General features: G+C 37.6%; 1 protein-coding gene across 9 annotated transcripts in view; it reads left to right on the top strand.

Moving 5' to 3' along the window:
• Nucleotides 1-19,200, top strand: part of LOC122572820 (whirlin) — a 111,920-nt gene that overhangs the window by 70,145 nt on the left and 22,575 nt on the right. For 5 of the 9 annotated variants that reach the window (XM_043738322.1, XM_043738321.1, XM_043738323.1 and 2 more), the window contains 3 exons: nucleotides 242-396; nucleotides 5,811-5,892; nucleotides 6,031-6,141. In XM_043738322.1, coding sequence (XP_043594257.1) covers nucleotides 242-396; nucleotides 5,811-5,892; nucleotides 6,031-6,141 — 348 coding nt within the window. Of the gene's footprint in view, nucleotides 1-241; nucleotides 397-5,810; nucleotides 6,142-19,200 lie in introns of all 9 variants that reach the window. The other 4 variants (XM_043738318.1, XM_043738317.1, XM_043738325.1 and 1 more) reach the window with 2 other exon arrangements.

Below are 19,200 nucleotides of genomic sequence, written 5' to 3'. Positions count from 1 at the left end.
ATTCTCCATAATTCGTTGAATTTCCAAATGCAAAGATAATCGAGTAAGATCAATTATCGAAAAAATATTCGATTAAGAGATGGACAAGTTGTTTTTGAAAGAAAAAAAAATGTTGAAAATCGACGAAACGGATTGAATCGAGGGGAAAAGAAAGTGAAAAGTGCTCGTTGGCCATCGAAACCGGGTTGAAAATGGCGATGGATTGGCGAACGGCATGACTGGATCTGATGATTTCTCGCAGAGGGGTGTGCCCAGTGGTTGTTGCCGTCCAGGACGACTGGTGGACGTCGAGGGAGATCCTCTAGGAGTAACAGGACCTCTTCTGCCGCGGGATAACCAGGAATATAGATCGCCCAGCGAGGACAGCGGTCTCGGGGCCGACATGCCCAGGACCAGGTCAAGAAGATTCCAATAAAACGAGAATCTTTTGACATTTTCCAACGATACCCTTGAATCTTTCTTGATTTTCTAGAAGATCCTCCAGTCTAGATCTAAATATCTCTTATTCTTCTCAATTTGTTCTTTTTCTCTTGGAAAATTCGAAGGAGATTTGTTAAAAACTTTGTAAATTGATAACTGCCTCCTAATAATGCGAAGAATATTTACTTTCCTAAGATGAAAATAAATTAGCAACAAGAAAAAGTTACATCGAAAATAAATTGGATAAAATCTATAGTGGACCGAAGTTGAAGAAAATTTAAGCTTAGATTTCTCATCCAGAGCGATCGGCAAGTTTGCAGTTAAACTTGAAGTAACTCAGTATCGAATACCGCGATGATTGGTTCGAATCGTTTCGTTGCGTGCATATTGCAAACCGATTTCTCGAATGTGAGACTGTAGTTACTCTGTTTCGAGTAATAATCCAAACCAATTTTTCAAACTGTTCGTGACCCAGTATCGCTAAGCCTGAAATTGCACTGGCCCTCGAACATAATTAATTCTTCGAAAGAAAAACAGTATGAACCCCAGGTAGTTCCAAGAATAATAGAAAACCTCATACATTTTAAAAATAATTTCCCACAAATTTCTACCCCAAAGAGTTCTCTAACATAGTCCCAAAAGTAAACGCATTTTACTCTCACTATTAGCCCTTTCGCTAGGATTAGCAGAAGATCTCCAACCCTTTGTCTTCCCTATAAGTCACAGCCTTAATCGCTAACCAAGCACCCTAACCCAATTTCAAGCTCAACTTCCACCCAAAAAGAAGAACCTGCAATCGATAATCGATCGTTCTCTCACGGTTTGAAATCCAACTTCCAAACCAAAAAAAAAAAAAAAAGAAGAGAGAAGATAAAATAAAAGAAACGAAAAAGATATGAGAGTGAGGGTACGATTCCCAGTAAACAGGGATAGCTGTAATGGCGTTTCTATGTCGGATGTACGAGATACATCGATATTTCATTTCCTACCAGGCTCGATCTGGCTTTAGTACGTATCCCGCATTCAGCCACCCCCTTCGACGCCACCTGACTGGTAGCAGGTATGTACAAGGATAAGCAGACACGAGGATCGAAGAAGGGGGAGGGTAAATAGCGGCCAATACAGTGGTGTGCAAAAGTTTCCAGCCAGATAGACCTTAAGGTAGGATTACTTAAGTCAGAAGGATAATTGAATCAAGCTAAGTAATTTGCCTTGTAATTCATCACATTTCGTTCTAAACAATTTTTAAGCGATCTACACTTGGAAACAGACTGCTTAACTTGTTATTAGTGGCGCGATAAACAATAAAGTATACGTGTACTTACATTGGCAGCTTAATGTCGATAGCTTTACCTCTGTAATCTTCATATGAAATTACACAAACGTCCAATGATCTACTAATTAATTACTAATTTACATGCTAATCCAAGTATATTAAATTTCGTATAAGTATATTAAATTATGGGCAATAGTACTTTCGTGTAACTGAAAAAATTGGTCAAAAAATTGATACTTTAAAAATGAAATGCTGGATAAAAGAAAGCGCTTAATTGGTAAATAATGATTGGTAAATAAGGGTATGTGCAAATACTTTTTGTAGCCACTGTACGTGTGTGTTGTTTCTGTATCTTCGCGTGGGCGCTGGTTGAACACGTGTGGATATGTACGGGGTGTATCGGTGGTCAGCTCTGTGAATCGTTCGATTAATTCGCCGGAGCCCTCGACGGGATTTTATGTACGGTCAAGGGAGCACGTCGTAAGTGGAGATCGATGGGACGGGGTGTTGCTTTTTCTAAAAAAAGATACTAGCTTTTTACGTCCTGCTCTTGGAGATAGAATGTTGGCTCGATTTGATTTCGATGAAAACATTTGCGAAGGTGATCGATCGACTTTTTGAAGGTAGACTGGAATATTTTAATAGAGGAATGATGGGATTGAAGTTGAATTTTAATAGAAAGTGAGACTGAAAATAGCATGTAAATGGAAATTTTCTTTCGTTTAGCTGGCAATATTAATTCAAGGTAACTTTTAAACATTTATATTTGCCGAGCATGAAGGTAGAAAAAGGTTCCTTCGCTTGAAATTCAATCCTGCTACGTCTATTCAATTTGCTTCGAATTTTTTTGTCATTAAAAAATTTCCTTAATTTTATGAATCAAAGTCTGTCTTGGGATTTTTATATCCCAATGTTTCAACGAAAAATAGGCTCATAGTAGGCTCATAGGCTCATAGTCCTAAGAAGATTTTATCATAAAATTGAAGCGAGAGAGCATTCATATCAATAATGAACTTTACATATTCTCTTTACAAATTTAACAATTTTTTAACAGTTGAAGAAGAAAATTGAATTGAAAATAGATCACAGGGTTAAAAAAGTCTTGTCATTTGTCAGAACAAAGATAAGATAACATAATACGTTACGTAAAAATGGAGCCAGTTTATGTAAAAATAAATTGACATAAAAGTACATAAATTGATACATAAAGTATAGAGATTGATAGGTATACAAATTTAAAGACCGTAGCAAGTTTAAAAAAGAAATACTTCAGGGAGGAAATATACCACCTATAAAGGTTCCATCTTGTGGAAAATTTCTCTGGTCCCGTGCCAGTTTCTCTAACGTGTTCGAGGGAATGGTCAGGTCGATTAATTCGGTGCACACCCTGTACGTGAATCGTAGCACAAAGTGATGGATAGACTAGGGACGTTCCGTGTGTACATATACGTGTCTTTCTACGGAATTGGGCGTAAGTAAATTCCGTTGAATCGATATCTCTCGCCGGTATGGCACGAGGGAAATGTACATATAAAGCGTTCCATGACCGTGTGAATCGAAAACAGAGAGAAAAATAGGATTTGCATATCTCACCGGAGTGATATTGGTTTTCAGTGGTATCCGATTATTGCTCGTGGCATCAGGCGATGAATGTTCTCGCTTCTACCAGAATGTTTTAACGAGATTTCAATCTTACTGTTTGGTCGATCCTTTGTTCTTACAGCGTTCATTTCGTTTATATTTCATTACGAACCTGTATTTACATTGACAGAGATTGAAAACGCGTGAATTATTTCAATCTTATATCCAATTTGTTCATAATCTGTTTCGGTAAATGTTGATCTTTGTTTAAGAAGCGCGTTTGTATCGATCCTCGTGCTGACTTTACTCGAATTTAATTTGGCATATGATAGTTTAATATTCCTTATTTATTTGATATGACTTTAATTAACCCTTTGTACGTGGAAGACGTTACAATATTTCTTCATCATCTTGACAATTAGAAATATAATGGTATTTATAAAGAAGAATTTGTGATGACCTGTTTTCGATTCGTTTACATTTCGTTTCCAGCTTTCGTTTATACATCAAGAGATTTTAAAAACGTGCAAGTCGTTCAAGGAAAAATCATCCCTCTAACGTTAAATATTATCGATCATTTCTCTAAATTAATTAATATGTTATTTAATTAATAATCTATAATTGGTGAAGCATAATCTGAGTTAATTAATACGTCATTTGGTTAGCAATCCATAATCAAGCACGTTATCCGCAAGGAATAAAGAATTTTTCGGTCGTAAAATTGATGATATCATTAATCGGTTGGTGGTTTAGGGTTAACGGAGAAAATAACATAAATTACGGTGTACCGCGGCGCATTACCGAAGCGATTCTCAAAATCCTTGTACCGCAGTCCGATAATGGAGCTGATGCGGCAGTAGCGTACACATGTACGTATTGATATGGCCCTTGAAAATTTCGTTCTATGGTCGGCCAAAGGTCTAACACTAGGTCGTATCCCGGGTAACAGAATGAAACAAATGAGCTTCGAGAGAGTTAGCAGTACCGTAATAGCTACGCGAACGAAACGTTCGTGGGGAAAAAGTGTCAGTGTCCATGCCAGGGGCAGAGTTCTGTCTTCATTTTCTTCGTTCTACTTTCTCAACGTCAAAAACAAATAAGTAGCGAAAGATTTAGTGAAAGAATTCTGCATCAGAAATCTTTTTACGTGACCAGTGTCATGAATAATCTTCGGATAAATAATATCAATTTCAAGTGGTACATTTTAAAGTGAACTCTGAACCAATTTTCTACAGATGATATTTATGAAATTTTTTTAATCGAATACGTATCTATCTATCTCAAATACTATCAGAATAGTTTGAAAAATTAATTTTTTAGAAGTATACAGACGCTTTGTGTAATTCGATCAAATTTACGCCTTTATTATATTAACTCTTTACTTCCTGCCATGGCTGGAGCCAAGTGATCTGCTAAATTTAATCTGAAGCAAGAAATGTACTTGACTGCATCAGTCAAGTTCTACGTTTAATAATTAAATGACTTCGTACAATCTATATAAATGTTTCGAAGGTAGTTGGAAACAAACATTTAAAAAGTTCTAAGATTCTATCGTTGAACACACTCGAAACCAGCTTAGCTCCGATGTCTGTAGAAACAATTTTTAATCATTCTCAATTGTTTGCTCTTTTATTGTTGTCATTGTATTCGCGTGATGATTGGGTGGTATCTAAATATTTGTAGACGACTATATAATTTATAAAAAAATCTAAAAATCGATCTTTGATGTTTAATAGCATCCTGATTAACCATTAGCGTGATATCGATCGATCGGTAGCACCTGGAGCTGTTGAAAGTTCGACGAAGGACGAGCCAGCAAACGGAAATAGATTTGGCATGCGATATCCACGGGAGGGCTTGTTGGTGGTCGACTACTGTGCGATACTCATTAAATAATCGATAGCACACATATAAATAAACCGCATTGCTGTCGTCGCTCATATGTGCTCCATTCTTCTGTCCAACTTCACCGGGTGAGAATAGAAAGTTCTATTTTCGTTCCGATCGAAACGGTCCCGTGGCACGATATCCAGAAGTTTCGAGTCGTCCGTACGATTATAAATCGCAGAATTATCAGTCGTCACGAACGTAGACTTTGTCTTGCTAGAACGATAACCAGGAATTTTAACCGAAGAATAAGTAGAAGATCGTGTAAACTTAAATTCAGATTGTACTTGCCTTTACTACCTACTCTCACATTCGATAAATCGATTTACTTTGATAAAATAACCGACGAATCGTTTCATATATTCAATTGACACGTGGCCGATGGGTGACCACTATAGACTAAAAGAAAATCTTTCAAGAAAAAGTAAAAAGATCAAAATCGATGAGAAAAGAGAATTTCATGTAAGAAACAAGGTTAAACGAAAGATAATATTTATATAAAGTAAAATAAAGTAGATGCTTCAAGTAATGGAGGAAACAGAATGCAATTGCACGATCCGTAGATCTAGAAAGGGAAAATTGATTGAGAGACAGTGAAAGTCTCGACAGGGTGGGTGGTCTCAAATCGCAATTTTGGCCATTACAGAGTGGGCTGTAGAAGGACGCAGCAGCACCAAGTGACGACCTCCGATCTCGCCCTCTCCAACGACGACGAGTGCGACAACCAGGTACAGAAAATTGTTCGAGAAAAAGCAATATCGTCGGTGCTCGACCCTCTTAGACGAAGCGTTTGTCCATTCCAGAGAATGTTCCCGATCGCTGTCGATGAACGCGATAAAAGGGATGTTTGTCGGTTTCTTTTGCAGGACTACGAGGACGAGCTGGAGAACGGACGTGGACGAAGGCACAGCTCGCCTGGTGGATCACGAGGCAACCCTAGGGATTACGGCCATCATCATCTTCATCCGGATAATTTGGTGAGTCGATAGTTTACTTTAATCCCGCGAGACCATCTCTGTGACGGTTACACCCTTGTTTCTTCGCGAATTACTCGTTCACGCTCGTACTCATTTCCTGTTGGGATTAAACTTTGTCGAGGCTGTTTTCTCGCGAGAGAACAGCAATTGCCTGGAAACGGTATAGCGTATAAAGAATCTTTTAATGTACTCGTACATAATATTCGTGAGCGAGAAGTATTTACGCGATACGATGCTTCCCTGGTTAAATCTTAATATCTAATGTTCGTTTATTCGATTAACGTACGAAATGATGGTAGACGAGCTGTACACGATACGAAGAACGTTTGGAAGTTGTTCAGTTATGCAACGCGAGTAGAAGACAGTAATTAATTAGTTTTAATAATTGGAAGGAATATAGAGGATGTAATAAACATCAAATGATGGTGTAAGATGAATTGTAGAAACTCTTCCGGGTACGATACATTAAATAATAATTAATACATTAAATAATATACGAGCGCAAAACGGATACTTGGGAAACACAACAGATACTGATGGTTTAACACAGATACATTAATAAATTGTAAAGACTGATTGAGGAACATTCCAATTAACGTGAGTTTTCCTCTGGAAATTATTATATCAGAAAATACCAAGAAACGTCTGAATATGTATTACGAGTGTCGTGTATGAATGAAATTTCATCGCGCTCATTCTGATCTTTTGTTCTCTAAGATAAGAAATATTTCCCTCGGAATTAATATGTTTCTACGTTTAGTAATTTCGTTGGTAGAATATGTATATTTCGTGTATGTCAGACGTATTAACAATGCTGGTACTATTCAGTAACCATACAGAATTCGTCCAAATAGCGAGAGTAGACTTGCAGGGTTATGAATTGCCTTGTGGTATTATGGCGGAATTGTCTTGCGCTAATGGCTGACAGTATTTTGCCTGTGATAATGTCAAGAAAAGGAGGGTACAGGATGCGCATGCGATGCGCATGAGAGCAGAACAAATGGATAATTGAGACAGCGGTGAAATTTCTCGCGCGAGTATTCAAAGCTAATGATCGACGGTTTTAATAAAAACAATAGAGAAGTCCGAAACAGATGTAACTCGATGATATACATACACAAATATGTATCAGGGAATTCCAGAGCAATGTTCCGACTAGATATGTTTCGTACTTTTTAAATTTTTCACTCGGTTTTCTCTAAAGAAAATAGTAGATATTTCTTAAAATAAGAAAGATTTTTACTCTTTAATCTTTTGGCTCTTTATATTTATATTTTACATGAAATAATAAATGAAAATAAAAATTTGTTACTCGGACATTTAGCTTCAAATTAATCAAATTAGTCGCGTAAATTATAAACTCTGTCCTTACAATAATTGTATCGATCGCGTCTAGACGTGAAGTTACAACTGAAATTTAATATTTTCAATTGACGCTGCGAATTCCTTCGTCGAACTAAATTTCATTGCCGATCGTATGGCGTCGATTAACAGAAGTCAATGAACTGTGGCATTTATATGAACAAGAAACCGTTAACTCGATTGTCGTCGTGCAAGAATCGACCAATTAAGGACCTGCTACGTGTAACGAGCCACCCTAATTAGTCACCAGGTCGCGACTGCATCGAAACACAACCCGCGTACCTCGATTAGAAGCGTTTAGTTCTACTCTCGTCCTATATACCGTCTACATTGCTCACATTGCTTAGAAGCGTCTACAATAAAGAAAATTGTTTCTTTACAAATAAGCAGCAATAGATAATTTACAGCAACCTTAACATAAAATATATCATCGATCTATCATAATCAATCAACTTATTAATGATCGATTGTTAAACGAACGTTGAAAATTAAAAATGAAATGCACAATGACTCGATGATTTATCTCGTCGTGTAACATAATAATTTACATTACGATCCTTTCGAAAGTTATATGATGTTTTTCGGCAACGTCATCTCGCCATTCTGGCTTTTTGCACTCTGCCAATTTGACATTTCGCGAGACGAAACGATAAATCCATGGAGTGGAAGAGTCGTCTCACGTATCGACCGGTCTAGCAGCCTCGTAAACTGCCGCAGGTACTAGGCAAATTAAATCGAACTTACTATTTGCTTTCGACTAAGCAGAGGATCGACGCTTACCAATCTATCCATTCATCTTGGAATGCTCTTAACGACACAATTTTTATTTTCACACGAAAGCATAAAGATGCTAATCTTCTTAAACCTACCAACATGACTCGATATTCTAAGCCTTTCCTTATCTTTTTCTTACTTTTAATCATTTCACCACAATGCCATGATTATATTATATTACCTTATAATAGCTTGATCTCACGATTGCTTATTATATTACTTTTATAGTCCTTTCAATACGATATCGAGATTATATATGTACTAACTACTAGTTTATTACTCTATGTTTTATTCTTATATCCAATGGCTTAGTATTTTAATATCTTAACCATAATCGCTTGCTACTTCAATACTTTAACCCATAACCGATATTTTAACTTACTTCATTTTTATAGTTATTTCCTTAAAAATACCTCGATGAATTCCTCGCTACTTTAATACCCTAATTGTGATTGCTTACTATACTACTCTAATCGGTAGAATAGCCAGACCAATTTACTTTTACAATCGTCTCTTCACAATACCTTAATTACACATATACTAACCGTTTACCAACTGCAAATTGCTTAAAAGAAAAACATCTGAAGCAAACTGAAATCCATTAACATTGTTTTATTACTCTCTCGATCTTATCTTATTTTTCGCGTGGTCGATACAAAATCGTAAATGGAGTCTGGTTACCATGCTGGACAGGTGATCCGACGCGATCGAGGGTATCTTCTCACGGGTCCATCTGGAAACAAGTTCGATTTATGGACGTTGATCACGCCAGGTCGATCGATGTTCACCATGGCCCGTATATCCGCTCGACGAGATCCCGTAGCCAGTCGAAGGAGGTGTTCCAGGTCTGAATTAATTATCCAGGCCCGATCGATCATGGTGTACAGATAGCATGGCCCGATCCAGCCGCGAAATGTCTCTATTTCGCGGCGGTTAACGTTGATGGACTTTTGCTGGCCTTGGGACGGGAGATCGTCGACCGAGCGCAAACGAGCTGCTTGATATCCTTGAAGAGGAGCCCGAGATCGAGAAAAGAATCTCTTTTTTACCTTTACGACGCAACGAAGTCGTAAATGTGTCATTTAAATACTTCTTTTAATACTTTATCGCCGATGTAGCTATTTTCTTTTTCCATGTTTTTTTCATCTTTATCGTTTATTTACCAACAGTGTGTATTGACAATTATAGTTTAATTAATGTACTTTTTAATTTAGTTTTTATTCGATTCCTTAGTTTAATTAAATTCTAGTCTTTTTAAGGGGGAAATGGCGCAAGAGAATGAAATAATCGACACGTACTTTACGGTTCCAACAGGTTTTTATCTTTCAGTCTCTTTTTAACATTGAAAGGAGAAACAAACGTCGCGTGCATAAATTACAAAAGGTTCGAAGGAAGCATGGTTTTGATATGGAAATCGTAACAGAAAGCGACTACTGGCAAACTGTACATAGCCTCGCCGAATGTAGTTTCACAGAGAACAAATATGATTCCTAATACTGACTCGTATTCACACACGTTTCAGACGATAGACTACACGCAATAGAACGCTAGTTATTCGAACATTATTGTCTCCTAACAATATGAATGAGTAGTTTCATTCAATGCTCCTATTCAAGTTTGAATTCTTTATGTCGGTCCTTCTTTCTGCTTGTAAAAACACGAATTTGCATGAGCGTTCGCTCTGAGAATTATTTCCAAGCTTACGAATATTTCTATTAAATTCATTGAAAAATCCGACCAACCACCGTTCTATTACACTGTCATCCACATTCACGCTTCAACAATATTCAGCATCCACCTTCACAAACGTACCAAGCGCTCCGTTTCCCCCATTCGCGACTTTCCTCGAGCACAGTTCATCATCATCACTCGGCGAAATCCGGAAGTCCGGCAACATTCATCCTCGAGCGTCGAGTTCTATTGTCCTTTTCGCAAGAATGGCTTCGTCGCGAGTCTGGAACGGAACATGTCACGAAATAACACGAAACAACGATTCGTCCTCTGGTTATGGCGGAAGAAAGTGGACAGGCGACAAAGCGACGGCCTGGTACAGAATCTTATACAACGATGACTTTCGAACTCGAATGTGTTTTGCTCGATCAATATTTGCTGGTCCTTTATCGATGATCGACCAGTCAGAGCTTGTCCTGGAGAGCCTGTCGTAATTCTTCTGTGGCCTTAGCCACGTCCTGGGTCTGCCGCGAGAGCACTTCCGGTCGCACGTGCTGTACCGTGGAATTCGACCGTCTCACCGAGTTTCCGCTGCCGAATTTCGGCCGTGGAATTCGTACGCGCTGCACGTCGCTCAACCAGGATTCCATGATCTCTTTTTCTTAGTTTCTGTGGCTCTTTTAGGTTCTCTGAAACAAATGCAGACAGCTTTTGGTGATTAAGTTGCAATTGTAAAGTTTACGTGGTGAACGATTTAGGTCCTTTCTTTCTTAGTTATTTGAGTATTAGGACATTTATAGAAAGTTAAGCCATTAAGGATCAGGTAATAGGTAAATTCGTTATAATCTTACAAATATTTGAATTTTTATTAATTTCATAAAATTGCAGAATCTAGGATAACGACAAAAAGAATGTCGAGCGAATTCTTCGGATTTCATTTCTTAGATACGAAGTTAAAAAGCAGAATTCGATAATGTAAATTGATCAATAGAAGATTGCAAATTAAACGTTGCGTTAACGTTAATTAATGGATTAAGTAGATTAAAAAATCATTAGGAAATTATCAAAACCACAATAAGTATTACGATTAATAGACACGTGCTCCCTTTTCATTCTTTGCTCATCGCACTTAATCATTTTCCATTTCAATTGCTTAATCGTCATAGCATTTGGTATATCGTGAAAGTTTATTTACTCCTTTCGGTTGTTCTTTTTTATTTTGACTGGAATGCAAAGGATGTGAATGCGTTTAGAGAAATCTATAAATAGTATATTAACATCACGTGCCTAATTTGGGTACTTAGTCAGATTTTAGCGAGGAGAAAGTCTTGGAACATTTAACATCTGTGTCATGTGATTTTTATCTGAAACGAGGGAAATGTACGCTAGTGTATTAACACCGTGCTCCAAAAAAGATTATCCATTAACGATGGAATTTCTTTAGTGAAAGTACCAAGCTAATTGATGTTGCCAGTCATTAAAGTGTTGATATTTACCGAACAGAATTTTCAAAGACTTCGTGATGCTAATGAAAATGTCGTGCTGCTAAATAACCTGATTCGTTTCGACGTCAAATTTGTACGGTGATTTCCTGAGAACCGCGTGAAAATGACTCGTGACATTCTCTGCCGCGGTAGCATCACAATCCAATGCGATAAAAAGCAAACGAGAACATCGTGGTCATTGCCAGTCGAGGGCAATGGGTCATGCAAGCTACGTGACAAAGAAAAGAAGAATGTCACTGGGCCACGCCGGCTGGACACTCCGCCGGCATGATCTGAATCGTAATCAGACACAGAAAACCAAGCATCCTATGCCATTCATTCGTTATTAACTAACTTCGTCAATTTTTTCATAATGATCCACATACGTTCTTGGACCTTATGTCTCTAACCTTTATTATGTTGATTAGAATTTTTCTATCTATCGAAGAATCTCAATTTCACAGTCAAATATATATTTCTTGAAAGTGTCGTGTTTTTAAGAACAGACAGATCGAAAGGAATATCAAAGGAAGCTACAGAATTTTCACAGAATACATTTTAATCCAATTTTCTCTTCACAAAGAATAGTAGCAAATTAGTAAACAACCAATCATATAATCATCGCAAGAAATTAAACAATTTCACGAGAAAGATCCATCTTCTATATTTCTCCTCTCATTCGTACACTTCCATGGACGAAATTTAATTTAGTGAAGCGACGAACCTTAAAAAGAGGATCGCACGCAATTAACTATTCCCCGAGATTAAAGCTTGGAAGAAGGAGCAGGTCGCATTCGTGTTCGTGGAACGAACCGATCTACGCGAGTTTTACGATCTTGTTTATCCCGGATCTCTCAAGGATCAGCGGTAGGAGCGAAGGAACGCGAATTATAAGTCGATATTATCGTGGCTTTGGGCCACGGGAAGCTCGGGATTTCTAGATCCTGTCGCGGAAATGACAATTCTAATGTAATATTCCCGCGGAATCGGCGCACGATCGTAAAAGTGGATCCTCGAGGGGTGAAACGACAAATGTCGTAACGTCGAGACCGCGATATAACGTTGCGGCATTATTCGGCTTTAAACGTCCGTATTTATATAGCTTAGTGATTTTGTGAGATATCAGTGAATCTTGCAGAATCATTTGTACGTTTTGTAAACGCTAAAAGAAGTTTAAAGTGCCGCCTCGTAAAATTGCAAAACGAATTCGACAAGACACATGATAAAATGAGGAGAATTTTAATCTCGTTTTTATATCTTTTAATGAGCTCGATTCATTCGATATTTAAAACTGTTTATACATGATAAAGTAGCGAAGAATTCAGGATGAAGAATTTAAAGAATAATTATTCTTTTATTGGCAACAGTTCTTGCAATTCCGGCACTAGATGTTAATGCTACGTTTTCCCTGCTTCTCTTACCCTATAAATTTTAATAATTATAATATAGCGGCATTATAGATGTACAATTTATGATACTACTTTTGGCCGTTTGCCTCAACTCTCGTTCATACTACTCTGTAAATTAATGGTAATAAAACTACTGCGACTTGAGAACCAAAGAACGGAACACTATATGCATAGCAATGCACGCAATTCAACGACCGCGAATTTGGCACGCAACAAAATGGACCATAAAACTGGAAGAAGTCTTCCTCTTTAATTTTGTTTTTACATTTCTTAAACTTAATTATACCATCGATTTATTCAGTACTTCAAGTACGACTGAATGGCAATGCAACGAGTTAATAAATATTCACGGTTAATTTGTTCTCCTTCGACTTCAAAACCAAGGGACGAAACGTCGAATGGTGCTTACGGTGCACGCAATTCGACCCTGGATTCGGCTCGAATTTCACGGTGGCAGTTTCGTTAAACGGTGAAAGGAACATTTCGAGGGACGATAGGAAACGATCAAACCGGTTAAAAATATGAATTCCCACACTGGCTGCTCGGATACCGTATAGAATAAACAGTTAGATGTTGTCGACGGGGCAACCTTGCTGAACCGGCCAGAGACGTTACCGAGGTCTCCTGCAACTTTTCGATCATCGAATATCGCAATTTGAGAATATTCCAGTTTTGCAGAATTTTTTAACGAAATTTCATTGGTAACCTACTTAAAAGATTTTTTACAGTTAAGACTCAACAAAATTGTGTTGGGAATTTATATGTTTTTTAATTTATCCGAGAATGTCCAATATACGGTTAGGGTGAAAAGAAAAAATTGTTTGGAATATCAGGAAAGACAAGGATAAGTTCCTTCATCGATATTTGACACGCGGAATGATTGTTTTAACTGGTACAACCACCGGTTATAAATCATTACAAACACTTTCTATACACACCACTTTTTGTATCCTCTATCATGCACATTGCGACGGTTGCACAATAATAAAACATCGACGCTGAAAGTAAAAGTTTCTCGAACACATTTGCGGACTTTCTTGTCGCTTTCGAACTCGTGAATCTACGATCTAACGAACTCCGATGTCATTTCTTAATCATTAACGTACGACGAGACAGCATAGCCAATTACATATTCAGCCTCGAATGAATCAATCCTAGAAATGAAGAACCGCAGAAAGAAACAGGCAGTCGACTTAGTACTATATCTACCGACAATTTTAATTATTTTCGTTCCTTTAGCAAAGATCTGATGAGAATGAACAGAGATAATCAGGCGTCTATCTTAATAGAAGTCAATTAATCTTGCTAAACAATGCATATACATATTTTTACTAATAGTAGCAAAAGCAATAAATCTGCGTCTTGTCAGTTTGATGAATCTCTTTCTGACTTTGTAATTTTCAAGTTAAAACGCGTTAAATATTGGAAACTTAATAAAAATAAATAGGTACATGTCCAGATCTCACTAAAAATAACAAATAATAAAGTACTTACATTATCTAAAGCATCAAAATTATCAATAATATCTATATACTTATAAGCATTACTATCGTCAAAAGAATATTAGCATACCTGTAGCAATTGCAAGAACGATAAACCTAAAAGCCCGTAACTTAATTAAAATACGTCAAGTATTAGAAACTCCACTCTTGCGACAAGCTTTTAAACGCGCAACTGTACAAAGTAATAGAAATCGTTGTGTACACTAAAGAAGAGTGTGAAAACGTGTTGAAAGTAACGAATACCGAGAATTCCAACGTTACTTGGAATATCTTTTTCTTCTCTGCTCGTCCATTTTCCAACATCAACCCACGGAGAAATATGCAGAAATTGCAGAGCGCGACCGGAAACTCGTTTTAATCGCGTTAAAGACGGCGACAGATACGATGTACGTTATCGCGGTCTCCGTTCGCCAACTTCTGCGTGTTTCGTTATTGTTCTAGCGAGCAAGTGCAATCGCGACCTCGTCGATTTCGCAACGATCCGCACTCGAGAGCCGCCGGTTTTTGTTGTCCCGCGTTTCTCCCGCCGTTTTTTCGCGCTCGCGTTACCTTGAGCGACACCGAACGAAACCGTGGAAAAAGATCGAGAGACCAGATCGGTGTGATACTGGTAGATCCGTATTTCTCGATGATGCGTGCAATTAAATTGAAATTATCAATCCACTTCGTACAAATCTTGTACCATCTATCCAGATATCTGACCCATGCACGCTATTGTTGCATTGTTGCAACGATTATTTCAGATTTTTCTCTCAGCTTTCCAATATATCGTGTAATCCACTAGTTGCAGCGTCGATAAAATTTATCGCAAGTATGATAGTAATGTATGTTCTTACACGTGTAATGTTTTAAAACCTTGCTTGGATATTAATAAAATGAAAGAGATTGAAATGCAACGTGGATGCCATTATTTGAGAAATAATAAAGAAATGAAAAGTACATTAAAAAAATAGATTTTCTTCAAATTCTTAACTGTCGTTTCTTAACTGTTTGGACAACCTAATATTTTGTTACTCGGCAAACTCTTTCTTCTCAAATTTTTAAATTGGACTACGAGCTGGATTAAAAAGGTTCTTCTAAAATGATATTTAGTAGTAAAATATATTATTATTTAATTTTCATGAAGTAATTTAGTATTATAGTTTGGCGATTCCATAAAAAGATAAAGTATTATTTCCAACTAATAATTCATCACTAATTAGTGTAATTGGTATACCTTGTTCAAAATGACCGCATACTTATGTGTAGTATAATATGTATACGATATGTATAAATATATTATTATTACATATTGATAGAGCTACAATAAAACATCCATTAAGAATTTAACACATTTTGATTTGGCCAGCAGCTTTGACTGATAATCAGACATTTGCATTCGATGTTATGATAACGGACTAACGTTTAAATAAGAGAAATGGAAATAAAAGTAATAGACAAACCAGTCGTTGCACGTGCACCTGCACGCGCATAATGCACGCACCTGGAACGATTGCGAGCGGCTTAATGATTTCTCCATGGCTGCGTCGAGATTTCATCAGGCAGACCGTGGTTTCTTAATCGAAGCGCCGCAAACCCAGATCGCGTGTTTTTTTGGCAGTAGAAAGAAGTCATCGATAGGCTTGGAAAAACCAACGAGAACGCTGCTGGCGCCCGTTTAGATAGAGAAAGAGTTTCAGATAAGATAATCGATGCATTTTTGCAGTCGATAATCATTCTACTTGATCTTCAACAGTTTTTATCTGATTATTTATTTAACGATAGTTTAGATAGAGAATGATTAGCAGATAAGATCAAAGCAGCATTAAAGTATATATATCTTCGGACCTAACAGCACTTTGCATTTCTTGTTTTCCTATTTTTAGTTAAAATGAAAAAATTACCAGAAACGTACTTATTATACTTTCATCCTGTCATCTTGATATTATAATTATGCTTCTCTGTGAATAATTTGTATACGTTAACATATAATGTACATTGTATATTATATATATAATTATAGTATATAATATATATATCGTATATTATCGTATGTATCGTATACTATGTACGCTTTTATACATTCGAATGTCCCATAAGTACGTAAAGATCCATTCATCGACCATCATTTTTCTGGTTTAGAAACGGACAGTTTGCCCAGTTTCCACATCCTCGTTCGAGAAATCGAAGAAATCTTTTTCCACTCCGGTGTTCACCAATTAAAACCGTCAGAGCGGGAGGAAAAATCGCGTCGAAAGTAGCCGAGCGATTCCTGCTGCGCAAAAGCGAACACACAACCGGATAGCGTTCCTCGTATGAAAAGATTCGATTTACCATGATCGCTTCGAAAGATGTATTAGCCACGCTAATTAACTATCGTTCGAAATTCTCGATGGTCATCGACGCGTATACGCGTTATGTAATCGATTGGTCGTCGATTCACAAGAAGCGGACCGATGATAACGATCGTACCTACACGTTATCTCGTCGATTACGAGGCTTAAACAGATTTTCTTCATTTTTGTACACACATCACTTGCGTTTGGAGTAAAGCTTCGTTTTATTGGTTAGATATATCTCTCATGCGATATTTCCGATTAAGATATTTTTTATTTCCGGGAAAGTTTCGTCGAAGAAGAAAAGGTTCAGAAAATTGTATGAAAGGTGTGAAGATAAGAGGTTGAATATTCTTATGTTAGAATGTTCGAATGTTAATAAATATTTGTATATTAGGAAAATATCCAACTTTTACACAGATTTACTTTTATCCCTAAAGATTTTTAAACCAATTCAAACCATTTCAAACCATTTCAACAATTGTTAGGCAGAAATTAAAATGTCCCTCTTGCTTTATAAAACCATGTCACGCACATGGTACAAATTATTTTTACGACTCGACAAAAACAGACTGTATTTTGCAACAAGCTTAGACTCCTAGACTGACCCAAGTTTAGTTTCCTTTAGATGTCTTTATGATCTATGATCACACATAACTTGTAAATATTTTGTATCAGACATAATGTTCTAACTGTCGATAACTAACAATCACTTGAATAACCAACTGACTACTAGAAACTTAGACGGAGAGACTATTATCTATTACATTCTACGAATCAAAACTTCCAAAACTCTGAAGAAACTCACCTCAGAATCCCTCAGCCGATTTCTCAAGCTCAGCAAAGCCGTACTTCCTATGTCACGAACCAAATCCCAAAGATCCCGTCGTCTTTGAACTTCCAAACTCGCTCGAAATCGTCACGAATCGAAACTACGTTGTATCTACTCGCGATCGGCGATCGATCGATCGAAGAAAGGTGGAAGCAGCACGCGTCTCGACGGCGTTGCCTCGACTGATTCAAGAACCGAGCGTGAAGTGACGGTACACCAGGCCTGGGTTTACGTTTACCTGATTGTCCGCGGGCAACGACGAACGAGGAGGAACAGATTTTTCGTACAGGTGAAACAGAGACAATCATAGGTGTTCGTACGGTGGGGACGTTGGACAGGTAACAGGTGAGAGAGAGGGGAAGGTGGAAGAATGGGTTTTACAACGTTGCCAGGTTGTCTGGCCAGGCTTCGAATACAGGTTACGTGTACGACGATGAGTGGAAGCGTCGATCTCGTCGGAGGAAGCACGAGGATGATGATAACACAGGAGCGGCGGCAAACAAAGGGGATGATGAGGTGGCTGACTGCCACACGGCACGTTCATCGCGCATTTCGTTTTAAAACGACTGCGTGGTGGTAAGGAAATTATAATTTTCGTGGTTTTGTGTTACTTTTTTTTTATTTAATAATTTCAATTCACAATTTGTTCAATTTGGTGAATTTTTTTAGCTGTTTGATTATCGTGTGGGTGGCTATCCCCAGCGGGGTACCATCTTCGTGTTTGTTAGGTTATATCCTTTGTGAGATCTGCTGGGTAGTTTCCTTTTCAGTCTTCTTTCTATGCTTGTGTTGATCGTTTCCACAGCCAGCCGGTCCGGGTGTGTGTTACGTGTTTAGTTTCCGGTTCCTTTAAGTTTCTGAATGTTTCTGAGGATTTTGAGGTTTCTTAATTAGCATGTGTTATATACATTGTATCTGTGAACATCGTTTAATACAATTGTCACGATTGACGTAAATGTTCTTATATGTCCCTATGATAAATAATTAGTAACCTACTGATAATTATGAAAATCCAAATTTTTACGAGCAATGCTACAGAAAAGGAAGCCCATCGAAGATTTCCTTCTGCCACTAAATGCATTATATGTATTAGGTTGTCCGAAAAGTTTCTTTCGTTTTATGAGGAAATAATAGATGCACAACGTTTTTTGTTTTATATTATTTTGTCGAATTACGTACGATCCATTTTGTTATGTTGAGATAAACACCGCGACATTTCACAGACTCGGTTTCACGTTTGTCACGACAATCAGCAAAAAATTCCGAAGAAGGATAGAGCCAGTCTTTTATCCGAAGAAGAGTTTGATCGCGATAGTAAGGAATCAGACAACTAATCATGTTACATCATGAAATACACCTGATCGGATCTCTGGCAAAACGGTTTCGAAGGATCGAAAATTAGAATCGTTAATTGGAGTACAGGATACCGCGAATAAACACGAGTTTCAAATCGTCCTGCCTATTCTAACGATTCACCAAATTAGTCTTCTGTAGAAGGCTTCTTAATTGCCACTCAAAATCCGCAGAGAGCCATTAGAGCGGCTCTTCTCGCAATAAAAATTCGCTAATTAGGACAGGGCCAAGCGAAACGGTCTCTACCGCGAATCCTCTCCTCAATTAGCAAACAAACACTATGGAAAGAAATCCTAAGTCGTTTCACCATCCTTCCGCGATAAACCTTTCCACGAATTCGGCCAAGCAAAACGACAA

Source organism: Bombus pyrosoma, linkage group LG11 (assembly GCF_014825855.1).
Source record: "Bombus pyrosoma isolate SC7728 linkage group LG11, ASM1482585v1, whole genome shotgun sequence".
Classification (NCBI taxonomy): Eukaryota; Metazoa; Arthropoda; class Insecta; order Hymenoptera; family Apidae; genus Bombus; species Bombus pyrosoma.
The sequence above is the reverse complement of the archived record's forward strand: the minus strand, read 5'-3'. Positions and strand labels throughout refer to the sequence as shown.